Source organism: Sminthopsis crassicaudata, chromosome X (assembly GCF_048593235.1).
Source record: "Sminthopsis crassicaudata isolate SCR6 chromosome X, ASM4859323v1, whole genome shotgun sequence".
Taxonomy (NCBI): Eukaryota; Metazoa; Chordata; class Mammalia; order Dasyuromorphia; family Dasyuridae; genus Sminthopsis; species Sminthopsis crassicaudata.
Genome location: NC_133623.1, coordinates 72,821,128 through 72,841,241, shown reverse-complemented (window position 1 = coordinate 72,841,241; position 20,114 = coordinate 72,821,128). Strand labels below are relative to the sequence as shown.

General features: G+C 58.0%; 1 protein-coding gene across 2 annotated transcripts in view; it reads left to right on the top strand.

The window, feature by feature from the left end:
- Window positions 1–2,877: 2,877 nt before the first annotated feature.
- L1CAM (L1 cell adhesion molecule) overlaps window positions 2,878–20,114 on the top strand; it is a 48,091-nt gene continuing 30,854 nt past the window's right edge. The window contains exons 1-2 of one of the 2 annotated variants that reach the window (XM_074278582.1): window positions 2,878–2,993; window positions 17,020–17,275. In XM_074278582.1, the coding sequence (XP_074134683.1) occupies window positions 17,200–17,275 (76 nt within the window). In that variant the 5' untranslated portion in view covers window positions 2,878–2,993; window positions 17,020–17,199. Of the gene's footprint in view, window positions 2,994–17,019; window positions 17,276–20,114 lie in introns of those variants that run through there. The other variant, XM_074278581.1, reaches the window with a different exon arrangement.

The following is a 20,114-nucleotide window of genomic DNA, read 5'->3' as shown; positions in this document are numbered from 1 at the left end:
GAAGTCAATTTTTGATGGTGGAAACTTAGACATCATGGCGTCCAGGGTGAAGGGGGAGGGAAACTGTTCCCTTACTGAAGCTGTGTTCCCTTTAAGCTGATCACTAAACTGTGCTGTGTCCCCTTTCTGATGTCAGAGACCAGGCTCTCGCAGGTTCCAAGGAGTCTAGAGAAGGCCATCTTCCCAGGATGACAGAAACAATAATTCAAGGGCAAAGTGACTCCCCTAGATCTTTCTGAAATGCCAACTTCTCGTTCAATTGAGAAATCCTGGTGTGGTCCCAGCCCCCCACCAGGATGGCCATCGAAGAGCTCCCTTGGCTCCTTGCGGAAGGCCCGAGCATTGGCTAGGACCCTGCCCACCAGCGCCAGCCAGATTCCATTCCCTAACAGGGCTCTGCCACTGTAGAAGTCAGTCTCTTAGCAAACAGGTTGCTATACTCTCACTTTGCAATTAATAATCGGGGAATAAGTGAATTCTTTCCCTTTGAACCTGCGGCCCACGGAAAGCGGATTTTTAACAGCTTTCTCATTGCCACTAACCTCATCACCATCAGGAATCGAGGGGGTTCAAACCCCGTCATTTTTGGTTCCCTGACAAGGAGGGAGTCAAACCTCATGAAAGGGACATGTGTGGAAATAACTCTGACCTGAATATCACCTGACCTAACTTTCATCTCTAGCTGTGCCATTAACTTTCTGTGTCACTTTGAGCCGATGAGTGTCCCTCTCTGGGCCTCCAGTGCTGTGCTCTGTGTCTGTATGTCCTGTTCACATGGGCCAAATTCCAACCCAATACAAGTCTGAGAAGGAAGACATGAAAAAATGGCAAAGATCCCTGGGAATGGGTGGCAGGGGGCGAAGCCTAGTAGGGTTACAGCTAAGAGCTCCTTCACTCTGTGAGGCCCTGTGGCTTTCGGCCTGCCGGGCATGGCGGGATTGAGTCCCTCCTTCCTGTTGCTTCCTGGGGGGTGTTTGGTAGCTGGCAAAGGAAAGATCGATGGGGCTTAGGGAGTAGTGACTCCCTAGGAAAAGGCGGCCTGGCTCCTGCTCCGTCACCGGCCTGCAGTACCTTGAGGACTTTGAAGCAAGATGGGAGAATCTGCTGGGTGTCTCCTCTAGGCCCCCGTCCGTCCCTCCTTCGGGAAAGTGTCGGCAGAGGCCAGAGGTGTTGGGAAGGATTGGAAGGAAAGAGAATGGGGCCTGCGCTCCCGGGCCTGACTCTAGCCATCACGCTCTCTTCATTTCCCCCACTCCAAGGCTTGAAGGGGAAAGAGAAGGGAAGAGGGGAAGCTGATCTGGGCTCACAGGCACTCAATGCCTCGAGGGCTTGGGGTCCCCTAGGAGACTGAGGGTGGGACTCGGGCCTCACCCTGGCCTCACTGAGCACCAGGCATGCCCATCAAACTGCCTCTTGCCTCCAATCTTTCCATCTCTCCTCCGGGGCCTTCGAGCCCAGCAGCAGATGGGGCTTTGCTGATCTGAAAGATTAGCTGGGTGGGGGCGACTGGCAAGGAGGAACCCCAGCATTTTGGGGAAGGAGGGCGGGACCTTTCTGGGGCCGGTTTCCCCTTCCCCACACCAGTTCTTTGGCTTCCCTTGCTGCAGATAAAGGATGAGATCTGTCTCCCTGTAGGGGGGTCTGTTTGGGGGACCCCTCTCACTCCTCAGGGACAGAGGCAAGGTGGGAATGGGCCCTTCCCAGCAGGCCCAAGGCAAGGGGCTCTTAGAGATTCTGGGCCCGCCGGAGTGGCCGCGGAGACCTGAGCTGTGCCCGTCTCCCATGGCAGGCCTCTTTAAGGAGCAGCCCCTTGACAGCCTGGGGGGAGATGGAGGCGAGCTCTCCCCTCCCCCACCCCGCGGAGAGCGTTCTCCCTTCCCTATGCTGCAGCCTGCTGGCCGTCTGAGGAATTGCAGCCCTGCCCCGGTGGGCCGGGCAGGAGGCTGGAGGCTCCCGTTGGATGGGGAGAGGCAGGCCCCTGAATCTGGCTGAAGGTGCTGGACAGAGAGCGTCTCTCCCGCTTGATTCCCTTGTCCCGTCCCCAGGCAGCCCCCGGCCCCCGGGAGGGAATGGTCTGGGTGTGTTCGAAGCAGAGGATGCCGGGGCCGTTTAGGATGCTAACCCCCCCACCTCCGCCCCCCCAGAGAAAAAAGGGAGGAGCGAGCATCCCCCCTCCACCCCGCCCCTAAGGTTGACTCACTTTTCCCATCAGAGTATGGGCATGTAAGGGGTTGGAGTGGGCGTGGGGGTGGGGCACGGATGGAGAGCTTAGGAAGGGAGATGGCCCATTTTTAAGGGGGTTCAGGGGTAGGGAGGGGAAAGCATTTTTCTCTAGTGAGAGGAGGAGGAGGGCAGGGTCCGGGCGGGGGCGGGGAGGACGCAAAGGGGAAACTGTTCTTGAGGTTCCCAAAAGGGACTCCCTCCCAAAAGAAAGGAGAGCCTCAGGTGCGGGGGTCCTCCCTCCCGTGCTCGGCTCTCCAAGTGCGGGGGTCCTCCCTCCCGTGCTCGGCTCTCTCAGTGCGGGGGTCCAGGGCGCCCGGGCCGACTGCTCTTCCTCCCCAGCTCCCGCTGCCCCTTAGCCAGCGCCCTCCCCTGCTTTCCTCCCGTCCACAACGTACACCCATTTTAATAGCACCTGGCACAGGGCAACCGCGGGGGCTCCTCGCTCCAGAGGTGCGGAGCCGGGAGGGGGAGGGGAGGATCCAGCTGTGCTCCAGAGGTGGCCAGGGATGGCAGGGATGCTCGGGAGCTGTGGGGAGGGGGCGGAGGGAAGCAGAGCGGGGGGAGGGACTAGCAGGAGCTGGGGTGGTGGCTGGGGAGGGAGGAGGAGGAGAGACGGGAGGAGAGAGGGAGCGAGCAGACTGGGGATGCGAGTGTGAGGTAATCTTCCTCCCTCCCCCCTTTCCAGTCTCTCTTCCTGCCGCTGCCGCTGCTTGCTGCAGACGGTCCTCGGGAGCTGCTGAGGCTGGGCGAGAGCAGGGCGGGCACCGGAGGTAAGGCGTGGCACCTGGGCACTGCCCAGCCCGGGGCATCCCCAGCCCTGTCCTCCAGAGCCGAGCACTGCGCCATCCCCAACGCCACACGCGCGGCTGGGCTCCGTGCCTGCCGAGCCCGGAGGCTGGCTGCGGAGGGGAGCCCTGGCCTGGGGGAGCCCCCGAGGGGGCAGGCCGGCCCGAAAAAGGGGAGGGGACGGCCGAGGTGGGAGAGAGACCCGGCCGGCACTGACGGGCTGGCAGCAGCCGGCGGAGGCGCGGGCACTGGCGGCCCGGAGCAGGTGGAGCCCCACGGCTGGGATGGAGCGGCGGCCGGGTGCGGGGGGACTCTGGGAACGTCTCGGTGCCGGCGCAGGCGATTGGGGATGGGCAGGGCGGGGGAGGGGCGAGCCGGGGAGAGGGCCGGGGTCGCCCTCGCGCCGGAATCTGCGTGTTCCCTCGTGTGGGGGTCTGTGCGCGCCCTGGCTTGCGTGGGAGGGGGGGAGCAGGTGTCAGTGGCTCACTTCTGGCTACCGCTCAGTGCTTCTGTGTACATTTGGGTGTTGTCTATACATGCGTGTGGAAAGCATGTGCGGCGGAGCCTATGGGGGCCGCCGCCAGTGTGCGCGCGAGGATGCAGGGTGTGGCCCCTGGGTGTGGCCTGCTCCGGGAGGAGCGCTCCGAGCCATTGGTCCCTTTCCCTCCCTCTAACCCCCAGCGGGGCCCCCCCCCATTCAGGGGAGGATGCTGGTTGGGGGCCACTCCCGGCAGGTGCGAAGCCGTCTAATGGCAGCGGAGACTGTGGAGGAAGGTGCGGGACCCTCCGGCGCCAGGCCCCTCCCAGCTCACTCCCAAACCAGGCCCCAAGAATGGCCAGGGGGAACATGGGGGACACCCTCAGGCTTGACAGAAGGCTTGAGAGGGAGGGACAAGGGAGGGGCCCGCAAGGCAGATCCGCACTCTATGCGCCCCCCCTCCCACTATTATTATTATTGTCAGCTAGTCTGGCCATCGGAGTGGAGAGGCTCCCAGTGCCAGCCTCCCCCGACCCTCCTCCCTCCTCCCATCCCTCCTCCCCTGCCTCCCCTCTCCTCCTCCCGTGCTGCTGGGTGCTTCTCCAGCCACTGGGTGTGTCTGTTCCTCCACATCGCAGTGTTTCCCCCCCTCCCCGGCCGCTTTCTCCCTCCCCGCATAACCCCTTCAGTCTCAGTCTTTGCCCCCTCCACCTGCCCCCCTCCATTCCATCTCCTTCCCTTCTCCCCCCTCCCCTTGTTGTTCCTGCCTCTGTCCCCCAATCCTCCCAGTTCTCCCTAACTCTCTCAGTGGCTCCGGCCCAACAAGTTTCATCAACACGGGGACGGTAAGTGGCCTGACTCTGGGGGTGCCAGGGAGTGATGGCAGCCTCTGCCCAGATTGTCTTTCGCCGCTTATGATCAAGGATCTTTCTATGGGGAGAAGGCCCCAAGCTGCTCCCCTCCCCCAGGGGCCCCTAGAACACAGAGGAAGGAGCGCGCTTTGTGCATCCTGGTGGAGGTGGACGATGGTAATTGAGGGCCCCCCCACTCCTCCAAGGCCATCCCTCCCCGTTAGCCAGCACTTCCCTCCCACCCCACCCCAGCTCCTCAGCCCCCAGCGTTCTTTTCACGGAGACCTCACAGTGGTGCTGTTGAGGGAGGTCTGGCCCCCTAGACCTGGGGAATTCCAGACTCCTTCCCTCCTCCCCTCCCCCAGTATGGCACAGCCCAAAAGCCTGGTAGTTTCTAATAAAACCGCCAGGAAGCAGTCACACTTGTTTCTCCAGCTTGGTCCCCAGGGCCACGGGCACTCCCAGAGGTCAGGGGGCAGGCCTTCAGGAATCCCACCGGTCTGGCCCATCCCTTGGATGGAGGTGGGGAATCTTTTTCTGCCAAGGGCCATTTGCATATTTATAATATCATTGGAGGCCTGTACAAAACGACCAACTTCACTCAGACAGTTGGAGGTACATCCTGGTACCTAGCTTTCGGCACATCACTGCCTGCAGTTGCCCCGGCAGGGCCGGACCCCAATGATTTAGAAGGCCTTATTCCACCCAAGGGCCAGGCGCTCCCCATCCCTGCCTTAGAAGCAAGCCCTTCGGCAAGCCACAGCCCAGGCGGCCTCGGCTCTCCGCCCAATGCCCTCCCGTGACGGGCAGCTCGCTGCATTTTTGAGGGGGCGAGAGCATTTCTGTGGCACTGGAAGATTTCGTTAAGAGGTATCTCCTGAGCGCATCTGTATTCTCCCTCTCTGAAATGGCTCATTCCCAGGTAGGCCCTTGGGGACCGGGCAGAGGAAGACCAGGCCCTTCACACGGCTCAACCAGCACGTCCCCCTGCGTCTTCTCCAGATTACCCATCCCCCACCTCTCCAACTGCACCTTCCTTGGATGGCGGCTTGGTCTCCAGTCTCCTCCCCACCCTAGTCCCCTTCTTCAGCCAATTGGGCGATGTCCCTTTTCCAGGACTGAACCCAGTATTTCAGAGGGCTCTGGGTAGGGCTGAAGGCAGTGAAACCATCCTCTCCCCTGGCAGAAAACAATAACATTTTACCAGTGCCTTTGCCCAAACACGTGAGCTTTTTAGGGTGGGATTTTAGGCCACACGCAGACAGGGGCGGGGTGGCCGCAGCACTGTCCACCCACTGACCTCCGCCAGGCCTTTTCTATTCCCTGAGTTTCAGTTTCCTCAGCTGTCAAATGGGGAATGAATGTCCAGGTCTGATGAGACTGGTGCAGGCTGGGAAGGCTTTCTTAAAAAGGCTAGGAGCAATACAGTGCATGATGGGGAGGATGAGAAGCCTTATGTTGATCAAGCTGATCGAAGTGTGTGGACAGCTCCCAAGGGACCAGTCTTCACATGCGAGCATCTTTTCAATGTGAGCAATAAAACCCGGAGGGCAGGCTGAGGATGCTGGTGGTTTCTGATTCTGGGAGGATGGAGCAGCTAGAGCCTAGAACCTCTCGAAGCCCTGAGATCCCAGTGGAGCGACAGGAGGAAGGGGATGCCACGGCAGGCTCCGGTGCAGGCCTGCCCTCCATACAGGGGGAAGCCACTCAGGGCTCAGGGTCTGTTATCGGCTGTGGGCTGATTCAGAGGAGGCTGGCACATGATTAGGGTGTCTCTGGGTGTGCGTTTGTACACAAATCAATTTGCCTGTCTGGGGGACATTGGGGTTGAACAGTTTCAGGACATAATAAGGGCTCTCAGCCAGGTTTTAACTGGTATTCAGCTCCCAACTCTTCTCGGAACGGCTGTTACCCGATCCTCCTCCCTGGGACCCATCCTCCCAGGGACTCCACAAGCACCATGAACTCCACAGGCCTTAAAGGCTGGATGTCAACCTCGGAGTACCTCATCTACTCCTCTGGGGAGCAGACCGGGGAAAGTGACTGTTAGGATTCGACTGGAGGGAGGGGGAAGTGGAGATTCCCGTCCCCAGCCTCCCATGGCTAGCACCTCCAGCAGCACCACGTTCAGTGGCTACTGGCATAAACGGGGGCCCGCAGCACTCCTCCTGCCTGGCTCCTGGGGCCAGAGCTTCCTAAGAAGGGATGGAGGAAGCTACATCTAGGTGCTAGAGAGGTACCATGGGAGATGGAGGCAAGGGCCAAGTTGATCTGCCATCTGTCACTGTCAGGGTAGCAGACACTTCCTTTTCTCTGTCTTTTCCTCTCCTTTTCTCCTTCCCTTCTCATGTCCTACTCTGATTTTTATTCCCCCTTCTCCTTTTGTCCTTCCCTCTCTCCTTCTCTCCTTTCTCCTTTCTTTCTCTGTGCTAGAGGTTCCTCGTCCTTCCCCATTTCTTGATCTCTCTTACCCTCCCTTCTCCCATCTATCCTCCCCTTTCTGCCTCTCCTCCCTTTCTCCTCTTCTTATCCCTTCCTTAGCCTCTCATCTCTTCTCTTCAGATGTTCTTTACTTCTCCTCTTCTGTTCTCCCTATCCCTACCTATCCTTTCTTCCTCCTCCTCCTCTTCCTCCTCCTCCTCCTCCTCTTCCTCCTCCTCCTCCTCCTCTTCCTCCTCCTCCTCCTCCTCCTCCTCCTCCTCCTCCTCCTCCTCCTCCTCTTCCTCCTCTCTCCTTTCTCTCCCTCTCTCCCTTATTTTCCTCTGCTTCTTTTTTGTGAGTCCCAGAAAGGGACAGTGGTTGCTGGTATTGTACTGCAGTATGGACTGAGATGTCAAGAACAGAGGGAAACCCACTGGCTTACGTCTCCTAAGCTCTTCCTCTAACAATGCCATCCTCCCCTAAACATCTCTCGCACTTGGGGGTGTGGAGTCTTAGACACTGAGGCCTACGGCCAAGCCAGAAGTAGGCAGTGTAAGCCTGAAAGAGAGGGGCCTTTCGAGAAAGTACCACCCTTGCCTCCCCCGGGCATGGCCAGTTTGAAGCTGGGGGAAGAAGTTGAGTGGAATCGGGCCTCCTGCTCCTCCTGGAGATGGGTGGTTAGGAAATAAGTGAAGCTTATTCAGTCCCTGCTCTCCTTCTCCCCCCACCTTTGACCTATATACCTGTCCGGCTCTCCCTCTTTCACCAAGTTCAGTGTCAATTTCTCCCCTAAGATTCAGCTTCTAAGATGCTTTGGGATCCTTGCTAGGGAAAGAAAGCAAGCCCAGGAAGTAGGGGGAGGCTGTCTGGCAGAGACAACAGGCGCCCAATTAACTATAGTACTGGTAACGAGCTAATGATAATAATTAGCCGTCTCCCACCCAGACAGCAGGCTCGCTTGGCACCCTGCTGCTTGGGGAGGGGGAATGTAGGACAGAGATTGGGGGTGAGAGGGTGGCACCTAGGTAACTCAGCTGGGACTGGAAGGGAAAGGCAAGGGGCCCAGTTGTCAAGGCATCTTGATCCTTGGCACCGGCTGATGCCATATGCTCTGTCCTCCACCCAACTGGTGCTGCCAAGGATGCAGGAGCTCTTTCTGTCCTGGCCCCGCCGCCTGATCTCCCAGATGGTTGGGCGCTAGGGGAAGGGGTAGAGGGGTACCTCAATCTTGCCACTATGGCAGTTTTCATGGGAGAGTCTGGCAGGATATCACAATTTGTGCGAATTGTTTTGTGCATGTGGGGGAGGGAATGCTGCCTGCTTTCCCTGACCGTGTGTTTCTCCAGATTTGAGTGCTCGTGTCCTTCTCCAGACTGGTCTATGTGTCTGCGTGTACCTTGGGCTGTGTCCTTGTGCGCCTGTGTGAGTCTCGACGACTGAACGGGTGCCGGTGTGCCTGTGCTACTTGAGGCCTTGTGCTCGGGCTTGGGCCTTGTGCTTGGGCTTGGGCCTTGTGCTCACCTGTGGTCTCATGGGAGTCACTAATGAGCTTTAGGCCTGGAGGGGGGGTCAGGAGAGTTCTGGAATCTGTGTGACACTGAGAAGCCAGACCTGCCCCCCCAGGCTATCTATGTGAATGTAGATGTGTACCTGAGTGTAAGGCATCCATGTAGTGTATGTGTTCAGACATGTCTTTGTGTGGGATCAGAGGGGAGGGGCAGCTTCCTGAGAGAGTTCCGTGCCCCAGGGCCAGGCTGGTGAGCGGAGAGGGAGCTGGGGGCTTCTGCTGGGGGCCCCACTTCATCTCTCCTTCCCTCGGCGTCTATGACTCGTTTCCAGAGATGGGGGATGGGGACAGGGTAGCCTTTGACCCCCTACCCCTCTGCTCTCACCCCTTAGGAATCTGAGATCAGGGTAGACAAGAGGATCCATTGTTGGGGCACCCCCACACTTCCTCCCTCTCTTTCCTCTCTCCTTGGGGTGACCTGGGGAGGGGGAAAGAGCCTGAGCTGTTTAACCCTTGAAGTGCTGGGAGCCCCAGGGATGCTCCCTTCCAACTGTGCGGGCCTTTCCGCCCTTGCCCTCAGCCTCCTGGGCTCTCCCTCACTTCTCTTCCCATGTGTCGGTCCCTGTAAATCTCTGCCATTAGGCACACACCTCGTGGCATTCTCGGTGTGTCTGTGCCTGCCTCTGCTCTCTCCTCTGCCCTTGTCTGCCTCCAATGGGCTGTCTTTGTCTTTCTGTACCTTTCTCTATCCACTACCCTTCCTCCCGGCTCTGTCTTTTCTTTGTCTCTCAGCTTTGGCCAGTCTCGACATCCCGATGCCATTATCTCTGCTCGCTGCTGTCTCTGTATTGAGCCCTACAACCACCCATGTCGCTAGCTGTCTCTGCTTTGTGAGAGCTCTCTCTCTGTGGGTGTTTGTCTCCCTCCCTCTCCCGGGGATTCCCAGGCTTCCTCCTTTCTCAGCCTTCTCGGTCTCACCCGCAGTAGGATCTTGCTTGTTCTGCCCCCCAGCTTGACCTGCCTCCTACAATCACCTCTTCCCCCCACCTGGCCTAACCTCTGGGGGTCCTCCCTCTGTTTCAGGCAGAGCTAATTGGAGGGAGGAATGGAGTAAGGAAAGATGACTGCTTGTCCATCTTTCAGCTGTGCTGGGTGGTTGTCCTGGGGGTCTCGGGGCGGAATTTCTAAGAACTTGAGGCCTGAGGCCTATCTGGAAGGTCACTGGTAGGATACAAGGGCCTTGGCAGGACATATATTTGGGGGTCAAAGTGATGGTTATGGGACCAAGAGAGTGACAGGTGGGGGAGAGGGACAGGAATGGCCAGGCTGGGCATCAGAACAGGGGACAGAAGAGGACACACGTTTGGCTTTCTGTTGGCCAAGAGAGGAACGAAAGGACGTCTTTGGGAGAATGGAAGATTAATGACTGTCTCTCAAATTGGGTCCCCGAAAAGAAAAGGGGAGATGTGGTGCAGAAAAATGGCAAAAGGGAGGGAGAGAGAAAGAGAAAGAAAGAGACAGAGACAGGAACAGAGAGAGGGAGACACACAGAGAGGTATGATTTCAAATATAGGCATAAGACAAGAACCTGCAGCTAAGAAACTCCCTTATAACATAAGGAAAATAGAAAAACATCAAGAAAATCACAATTATGGAAGTTAGGGAAAGAAACTGGGAAAAGACATGACCCCACCCTGGGGGAGCCCCCGGCCTGTGGGGGAGATGTGGTCCCCACCTTTGGGGAACCCCCAGTTTGAGGGGGAGACACAGTCCCACCCTTGGGGAGCCCCCAGTTTGAGGGGGAGACATGGTTCTCTACCTTGATATCCTGCTGTGAAGGGGAGCCCCAGTCTGAGGGGGAAACAGCTCCAGCATTGGGGAGCCCCCAATTTGAGGGAGAGACATAGACCCCGATATCAGGAGCCCCTAGTCTGAGGGAACCTCTTACCAGGAGGGGGATACTCAGTCAGGGGGAGACAGCCCTGCACTTGAGGAGTCCCTGTGTAAGGGGAGAACATAAGGCAAGCCTCAGCAAGCCTCCACTTTCAGTTGGAGCGTCCCCTGGATAGCCCCCATTATGAAGGGGGAGATTATAGAGATGAGATCAAACACTACCCCCCCCCACTCACCTCCTTCCTTCTTTCTCAAGGGTAGTAGCACCTAGAAATTTGCCTGACATATTTTTGCTTGACATCTGCCTGACAAATCAGTTATTCCTCCCTGGGGTGGGATGGGTGGTGGTGACATTCTTCATGGTCTCGTTTAATCCTCCCTGAGAGACCCCCCTCCCCCCTCCTGGTTTGCCTTAAGATTCCAAGGCCATCTCCCCCTACCCCCACCCCAACCGAATACTGCAGTCCAGAATGGGAACAAAGCCTGTTTGCTGTCAAGAGTTGATCTACTTCCATACGCCAGAATAATACTTACTAGTCAGTATGGGGATTCTGGCTTCCTTTGCCCCCCATTCCTCAACTTCCTTGTGGCAGTAAATGTGGTGTCCCTTACCCCAGCCCTGTTTTTACCTGTTAAAAGGTTTCATCTGGGGCCTAGGCAAGTGTGACAGCAGCTCTAGGATCCTTTAATTCATTTCCTGTCCCCAGGGGATGGTGAGAGATGTAAATACCGAAGGAGGATGAGGAATCCCCTGTTTCTAGATGAGTCTTTGCCTCCTAGAGGAAACGGGGGTCCGCCTGCCTTTCCATTTCCCTGACGAACCTTAAAGGGTTAACCTCTGGGTTTCCTTTCTCTCCTCACCCCAGCCAGGGCCACTTTAAGGAGAATGGTCCATTACAGGTGTGCTGCTGTTGTCATGGAGACCACAGCATCAGCACCAGTGGGGAGGGGAGGAGGAGACTGGAGACAGGGAGGAGAAGCTATGGCCATCGTTTGCAGCTCTCCAATGCGGGACCTCGCCCTCCCTTCTTACTCCTCTAATAAGAGGCCCTGGGGAGTGGGAGGGCAAAGGTCGAAGTCAGACGAGGGTCAGGCTGAGGCAGAGCAGGACATCTTTGGGGAAGTGGGACAATGGGCAGAAGGCCGGGCCCAGTGGGAATTGGTCAGGGGAGAGGAGGGGGGAGGAATAGCTGCAGATGCGTTTAGAAGGAAGGGGAAGGGCCAGCCCAGGTTGGGGGGCCCCTCCTCCCAGCCGCTCTGCCTGTGCCGGGGACCGAGGCCAGCCCACGGGGACGAGCCCCTCCCACCGCGCAGGCCCTAGGGAGGGCCCTTTAAGTGTCGGGGTTCTCTGCCGCGGCCCGTAGGCCCCCTGTTGAGCTGCCTCCTCCTTTCGGAATTATTTAAATAAGAGGGAAAGTGCTCCTAGCTCTCCTCTCCGCAGAGCTCTCGCAGCTCTGTCGCCATGGAAACTAGCCAGCCGCAGACTCTGGGAGGCGGGGGGCGAGGGGGTTTCTGTCTTAAAGGGACATGATATGTAGATGCCCCCAACAGACTGACGTCTAGATAACACGCAGACACATATTCATGCATCCCATGCCACACCCCTCTACGTAATGTATTCACAGATATCCACAACCGCTACATACACACACACACACACACACACACACACACACACACACACACACACACACACACGAGCGCGCGCGTGCGCGCAAACAGGTTCGCCCGTTCCACAACTAGAAGTACACGGGGGGGGGGGCGTGGAGGCACCCCCCCCTCCCCAGAGCCACACGCAATCTCAGCCCCCATAGAAGCTTCCTCTTCGACCGCAGTTTGAGGGGCCGGGGCCGGGGCGGAGCAGCCTGAGGAGGGAGGGCCTGGATCGGGCTCCCCCGGAGTAGGAATGCGGAGGGGGAGGGGGGCTAGTCCCCGAGGGCTGAAGGAGGAGGGGTTGCAGTTGCCTTTGAGGACTAATTTCCAGGCCATCTTGGGAATTCGGCCTGGACCGAGATTGTGAGCCTCAAAGGTTCCTTTCCCCGTGCCCCCGCTCCGCCCGGCGGCCCGCGAGAGCGGGGGGAGTGGCCGTCCGCCGCCCAGAAGGTCCAGGAGGGCCCAGAGTCCCGCCTCCGAGCCTTCCCTTCCTGGGGGAGCTTTGCACCTGCTGGGGTAGGCGGGGAAGCGAATTTGAATCCAAAGCCTCGGATTTGGGCTCCGCGGCTATTTGGAACCTGCTGGATGGCACCCGCTCCTGCGTTTGCGTGCTAGCAGCCTCAGGGCCCTCAGCGCGAGCTGTGCGTTCCGCCCGAGCCTTTCTGGGGGGGGGGGGCAGCTTGTGCTGCTCCTCCCCTGCCCCACAGATGGATGCCCTTTGACAACGCTTGTCCAACGCTTCATTAATCCCGGAGGCTGGGGGAGGGGACGAAGGAAGGGGAGCTTTTCTTAGCTCGAGCCACAGAGGGGCCGGGAAGGGGAGTCCCTAAAAGTCTCCTGGGAATTCCTGCGCGGCCGTTGGCTTCTGGTGGCCTACAAATAAATGTGTCCACACGCTAGGATGTGGCCCCCGGGCATGTCTGCTGGACAGATCTGAGGGCTCCAGGGGGTTCTTAGAAACCACCTGTCCAACATCCTTAGAAACCACCTGTCCAACATCCCCCCCCCATTTTACAGACGAGGAGACTGAGAGAGGGGAAGTGAATTATCCGAGATCACCAGGTGAGTTAGTGGGAAAGCTGGGACTACAGCCTAGGCCTCCTGATCCCCAGAGAGCGCCCGCAGTATCCACTGCCAGCGTGGACGCACGCCCTGACCCAGTGCAGTCAGATATAGGCACAAGCTACATGAACACCCGGCAGGCACAGCAGAAAGAAGGCCCGGCTTAATGTCACACTGCGCGCTGAATGCACAGGTGCCCGCACTCAGCCGGAATCACATGCTCCTAAGCTCTTGAGGGAGAAGCGAGCATTCACATCCTGGCCCCCATCACATTATGCATTCATTTATTTGGAGTCCCAGGCTGGATGTGCCCGCTCCTCCCTCCCTTCCAATTGTCTGGCCCCTCAGGACTGGGGCTGGGGAGGCGCTGAGCCCTGCCCCCAAACAGCACGAGGGGCCCCATGGGTCCCTCCCCAGCACCCATCCGGGAGCTACAGGTGCTCTCGCTTTCTCCCTCTGTCTCTGGCCCTCTGATGACTTTCCGTTCTCTCCAACTTCTTTCTCTTCCTGTGTCTCTCTCCTGTGTCCATCTCTGTCGTTTTTATCCTGTCTCTACTGTTTTTTTCTCTTCTGTTTGTCTCCCTCTCTGTGTGTGTCTCTTTCCTGTCTCAATCTCCAGCTATCTGTTATCCTGTCTCTGTATTTGCCTGCCTGTCTCTGTCCCCCCCCCTCCTCTCTTTCCTCTGTCTCTCCTCTCTATTTCTGTCTCATCTCCGTCTCTGCTTTCTTCTCCTCTGTATTGGCCTGTTTCTCTGTGTCTTTCCCTCCTGTGGTCCTTTTCTGCCTCCCTCCTTTCTCTTTCTCTATCTCCTTGCCCAGCCCCGGCTCCCACAGATGCCCCTTCCCCATGTCGCTGCCCCGAGCCCCTCCACCTCCCCGTCCTCGGGGCTCATTGGCTGGCTTCTCCTCCCTTCCCCCTGCCCCGGCCCACCCCCCGTGGGGCCAAGGACGAAGCAAAGGCAGCAGCACAGACGCTGGCACTGACAGCAGGCCGGGCTACCGAGAGAGCCGCTCACGCAGGGCCCGCGCTGCCCGGATTCTCTCCGGGCCCCTCAGTTTCTCCTCAGCGTTTTCTGCTGCACCTCCCCTGGCTTCCCCCTGCCCCTTTCTGCCTCGCGGTATCGATTTCTCTCGGTATTTCAGTGTCTCTCAGTTTTTCCTCCATCTGCTTTCCCATCTTTGACATCTCGGGTTCCGCTGGTGTCTGTGGATCTTTGTTGTTAGACTCCCCGGCTCTGTCTTCCTTTCTCCCTTTTGTTCCCGTTCCCTGCAGTGTCAGTCTGTGCCCCCCATCCCTCTCCCTCCTTGATTCACCTCCTCCCCCAGTTCCAAAGGCTCTCCCTCTCCTCTGCTTTCCTCCTTTCCCCGTCCTTGGGTCTCTCCATCCCCAGTGAAAGGCCCGAGCTCCATCTGTTCACCAGCTTGTGAAGCCCCGTCCTCTCCCCTCCTCCCCCTCCCCTCCCCCTTTCCTGGGAGGGGGATGGGGTGAGTGGGTGGGAGCCTGCTGAGCTGACAACCTCAGCCCTTTGCTCTATAATTGCCTGATGAATAGTGAAAAATTGGAGGTAGCAGCAGCAGGGAAAGTGAAGAGGGGAGGGGGATACCCCCATACAGGCCAAGCTGCCAGGAGCCTCCTGACTTTCTGGCTTGGGGGATTCTGGGACTAGGACACCAAGCTGGGTGGTACATGCCGGGAGAAAAAGCTGCAGTGGGAAACTGGGAGGGTGGGGCGGGGGAGAGCACAGGGCTGCCCTGGAGGGGGGCAGGGGCAGAGATGCTGCAGGGCCCATACTTCTCTGCATATAAACTGCGTGTTGCATTTCATGTCTTCCGATCCAGCTCAGAGGGGACGGCAAACAGCTCGGGAATCGGATGTGGCAGGGGGGCAGGGGGGGTGAAGCCGAGGGCAAGCCTCATAGGAGCAGCGCAGTAACCTCCTTTTCCAGCTTTGCTCCTCTCCCCCCTCGGGGAGCCGGGGTGAAGAAGAGCAGGAGGAAGAGCAGAAGGAGAGAGGAACAGGAAGAAGAGCAGGAAAAAGAGGAGGGGAGGAGAAGAAAGGGAAGAGGAGGAGGAGAGGAAGGGGAAGAGGGGAGGAGAGGAGGGGGAAGAGGAGGAGAAGAAAGGGAAGAGGAGGAGGAGAGGAAGGGGAAGAGGGGAGGAGAGGAGGGGGAAGAGGAGGAGAAGAAAGGGAAGAGGAGGAGGAGAGGAAGGGGAAGAGGAGAAATAAGAGGTGAAGCCTCCTCTAGGGCTCTCCCCCTCTTCCCTCCTAAGACACTTGCCATTCCCAGTGCTAGTGTTTGATTCCCCGCTCTCTGATCTCAACCCTCCTTCGGGACACCCACAGAGCCTTGAAGTCCATCGCCCCCTCCGGCTGCCTTCAGTGCTGAAGCTGGAGGCCGGCTGGGGGAGAGGAGACAGCTGGCTGGAGCGGCCCCACCCCGGGCTCTGGGCAAGGTCAGCCAGTGTCTGCCTTTGTTTGAGGGGAGTGGGGGGCTGTAATTGGGTCTCCCTCCCCCAGTTCCCCCCTACTCTTCAGGCATCCCGTCTCTCGTCCTCCCTCCACCCTCTGTGTCCAGTCCCAGCCGTCCTCATCGACTTTCTGAGTCGGGCTCCCTCACGCTCTGATTGCTTTTCCTTCTCTCCCCGAGTTTGGCCACACTTGGGGAGTCCCCGGGGGCAGGGCTTGGGTCTCTCCCTTGCCCTCCCTCCCATGGTAGCCCGGAGATCATGAATGAGGCCGTGATGGGCCTTCCAGGCCCAATCCCAAGTCAAGGAAACCCCATCCATCCATCAGCTGAGATTTATTGATTCCCTGAGTGTTTACACCCTTCCTCCCCTCCCCACAGCCTGGTACCTCATGTAAAAGGATTAGCTTTGGGATCTTGGGTTTGGGTGACCTTGAGGAGCCCCTTTCCCTCTCTGGGCCTTGGTGCCCTCTGCTCTCATGACCTTTAAGGTCTCTTCCTGTTCCAGCATTCTATGATCCGTGACCCCTTTCGCTTGGTCACGAACCAATTTCCTCTGCTGGCTGTGGGCAGAGAAGAGAGGCTCTCATCCCTTTGCTATGAGCTGTTCCCTCGGATTCTCAGAGACGGGGAAAGGACGGGTATCACGTTACTGTAGCTCCGTGCAGCCTCTCCCCTCCCCCTCAGACTGGGGCCTCCCTGCAGACCTGGATGTGGCAGCGGGGCCCTGGCTTCAGGACCGCTTGGCTTTTCTCTGGTCCTGAGAGGGGGAGATGCTCCCTGAAGGGTGGCTGGACCTTAGTCGGGAAGGCCGGGCCAGACCCGCCTGGGCCTCACCCACCCGGGCCTCACCCACCCAGGCCTCACCCACCCGGGCCTCACCCACCCGGGCCTCACCCACCCGGGCCTCAGTGATTCTCTTGCTTCTAAGCAACCTGGCCGAATCCCGGCTCCGGCATCTCCGAGGAGGTGAGGTCAGTGCTCAGGCCCCCGGAGGCCCCTTGCTGCGGTGACGGGAAAGCCGGCCTGGTGGCCGTGGCCACCCCCTCTGCCCTCCCCGTCTTCTGCGCTCCATGCCCTCTCCCCCCGCTTCCTGGAGATGAATGGCCCTCGGAAGTCAGGTTGCCTTGAAAGCCACAACAATAAGGCTGCGAGGCAGGGCCATTTCCCCCACGAGGACACGTATTCCCACGTTCACCGGCTCCCCCCCCCCCCTCCGCACAAGCGCACGGACCCGGTGCACCTGCTCACACACACACACACACACACACACACACACACACACACACACACACACACACCGCTGTAGACACCTGCTGGTGCACGCGGCCAGGCTCTTCCCACTCCGCCCCCCAAGCACACACAGCAGCCTGTGGAGTGGGGGGTCTGCCGGGACAAGCGGATGGGAGGGGGAGGCTGGGGGAGGCACAGGAAAGGAGAAGGAAGAAATAAGGGGGGGAAGGGGAAAGGGGACGGGGAGGAGGGGCAGCGGCGCACAGGGGTGCAGGGGTGCAGGCCCAGGCTGCCTCTCGGACTTAGATTCCCCCCTTCTTCTAGGGGAGGGGTTGGGGGGCGGGCCCAGGAGCTGTGCCGCACGCCACATATTTGTCACTAACGGTCCATTTTTCTCCTTTCTTCTGGTGTCTCCCTGTCGCCCCTTCCTCCACCTCTTCTCCCTAGTTCTGACCGGCACCTCCAGCTCAGCTCCCCCTCTCCCTGTCCCCCTTTCCTTCCCTTCCCTCCCCCCCCCCAGAGGGAGGGCAGGAGCGGTGCAGAAGCCTGAGCGGAGCTGCCTGCCCTTAGCCCGGCCTGCGCTGCCCAGCCTGGCCTGGCCTCGGGCGCGGCTGCAGGACCGGGAACATGGCCGTGCTCCGGAGCTTTTTGTGGACACTCCTGCTGTGGAGCCTGGGCCGCTGCATCCAGATCCCTAAAGAATGTGAGTAGCGACCTGAGAAGGGGCTGGGCTTCCTCCCTCGGCCCATTGCCTCCAGTCTCTTCTGTCACTCTTTCCATCCGAACCCCCTTCTCCCTCTGTCTCTCTGTCTCCCTCTGTCTCTGTCTCTGCCTGTCTCTGTCTCTGTCTCTCTGTCTCCCTCTGTCTCTGTCTCTGCCTGTCTCTGTCTCTCTGTCTCCCTCTGTCTCTGTCTCTGTCTCTCTGTCTCCCTCTGTCTCTGCCTGTCTCTGTCTCTGTCTCTGTGTCTCCCTCTGTCTCTGTCTCTGCCTGTCTCTGTCTCTGTCTCCGTCTCCCTCTGTCTCTGTCTGTCTCTGTCTCTCTGTCTCCCTCTGTCTCTGTCTCTGCCTGTCTCTGTCTCTGTCTCTGTGTCTCCCTCTGTCTCTGTCTCTGTCTGTCTCCCTCTGTCTCTGTCTCTGTCTCTCTCTGTCTGTCTGTGTCTCTGTCTCTGTCTCTGTCTGTCTGTGTCTCTGTCTCTGTCTCTGTCTCCGTCTCCCTCTGTCTCTGTCTCTGTCTCTGTCTCCGTCTCCCTCTGTCTCTGTCTCTGTCTCTCTGTCTCTGTCTCTGTCTCTGTCTCTCTCTGTCTCTGTCTCTCTCTCTGTCTCTGTCTCCCTCTGTCTCTGTCTCTGTCTGTCTCCGTCTCCCTCTGTCTCTCTGTCTCTGTCTCTGTCTCTCTCTGCCTGTCTGTGTCTGTGTGTCTCTGTCTCTCGGTGTCTCCCTCCCCCTTCTCTGTGTCTGTCTCCGGGTGGATGTTCAGAAGGAAAAGGGGGCAGGGTGTGAGATCGAAGCTGACAGATGGCAGTGGTTGAAGCGGCTGCTTTTAGCACCAGGGACAGCAGAGGAGATGAGGCAGCCTAGAGCAGCTCCTCTAGGACGCTGGACAGCAGCCCCGAGAGCTCCGTACAGCTCAGCTGCAAGGGGGAAGGGGAACGCCAGCATCCCCAGGATGATGAGGGCCGTGGCTCCCGGTGAAATATTCCCCCCCTTCTCCCCCCCCTCCCCCGTCTTGCTCTTGGCCTCCCTCAGTCGTTTTTTTTCCCCTCCAGTCAGCAGGAACATGGAACAAAAAGTGGGTCAGAAGACTGGATTTGGATTTTGGTCCTAGCTCTGCTGTATGATCTTAGACAAATAGGATCCAGCCCTCAGTTTCCCCATCTGTTAAATGGGATGGTCTAGCCAGTCTGGCCAATCCAGCCACAGAAACGGGGATGATTCAATGAGATCACAGACAGAAAAGGTCACCTTTAAAATAAAAGGCACTGGACCACGCGCGGCATTATTATGAATGATTATTATTGCCCTTGTTATTATCTGCGAAGTGGAAGAGAGGATCTGCAGGCTGCAGAAACGCCTGCGTGTGTTCAAGCGGGGAGGCTGCTTGGGCTCTGTGCCTCTCTGTGTGCACGCTTCCGTGCGTGAACGTGCGTGTAAGTGTGTGTATGTGCTCCAGGCTCACACAGTTGTTAGAATTCCCCCGTAGCCCCGCCCTGCGTGAGGCAGCTGTGTTTCAGGCCTGGAATTACATGGGAATAACACCCTGATGGAGAAGGGGGCAGACGGGAGGTGTCTGGGATTGGTATGAGGGGAGGTGAAGAGAGGCTCTGGGCATCTGCCCATCAGGGGGCTTGGAGCCGGGGAGGCACGTATGCATCCGTGCAGATGGTCACATCAACAAACTCAAATGTAAAGGCCAGTGTAGACCTAGGGCTGACCTGGGCATGGAGAAGCCCATCCAGCCCCCCTCGGCCGGGCACTGTATGACCTTGAGCCAGTCACTTTCTCTCTTTGGGAGTCAGTAATTTGTAAAATGAAGGTCATTGGATTTAAAGTCCTTTCTGGATTTGGGAACGTATGGTTCTATCAACACAAAGATAAATAGGACTATTTATATTTATTTATATACTTTATAATTTATTTATATTCTATATATTTATTTATTTATATTTATACAAAGGACTATTGAAAAGAAAATTGCAAGAGCAAGATGAGGGCCCCTCTTGCCATTGAAAGCTTCACTGGGGATTTGGGGAGCCCCTTCCCTCACCCTCAGGGGCTCTGCTCGCCTCCTCTTTCTTCAGCGCCTCCTGCCTCCCCCGAGCGCTCCCCTTTCTTTGTCTCCTTCCATGGATTCTCCTGCCCATTCCCCACTGTCCTCCTCACCCACCTTTCCACTTCCCTCCGTTTTCCTCGGTGAGGCTCTAAGCTGGGCTCCAAGGAGGACTTGAGTGTAGCCCCCCTCCCCCACAAGCTGCTGCCTAATTGCTTCTCCAGCCCTCCCCCCTCTGGTAATTGAAGACTGGGAGCCAACCCACGGTGGTGCTAATTGGATTAAGAAGGATGCAGGGGGGGGGGAGAGGGGAGCCGAGCTTCATTATCTTTTTCCCCAAACAACTGGGTGGGGATGGGGGAGGGGATGGGTGGATGGGTGTCTTTCTCCCTTGCTGTCATTCCTTTGGTCCTTCCTCTGGTCAAATCCTCGCTCTTTTTTCTGTTCCATCCCTTTTTCTCTCCGGCCTTTTATCCCGCTTCCTTTCTCCATCCTTCTTTATGTCTCTGTCCTGTTGTCTCCCTTTCTCTTTTCCCACCTGTCTCTCTCTATCCTTTTTCGCCTTGTCCCTTTTCTTTGTCCTCCCCATCATTGCTTTGGTTTTTCTCTCTGCCTAGTCCTCTCCCTTACTTTCTTTCTCGACATCTCACTCTTCTTGGTTTTCTTTTCTCTTTGCCCTTCCTACTTCTTCCCCCTTTTCCCTCCTCCTTTGCCTTGCTCTTTAGCTCCTACAGTCTTTACTGTCCAAAGGTCCCCCAGAACTCCCAAGGGGATGGC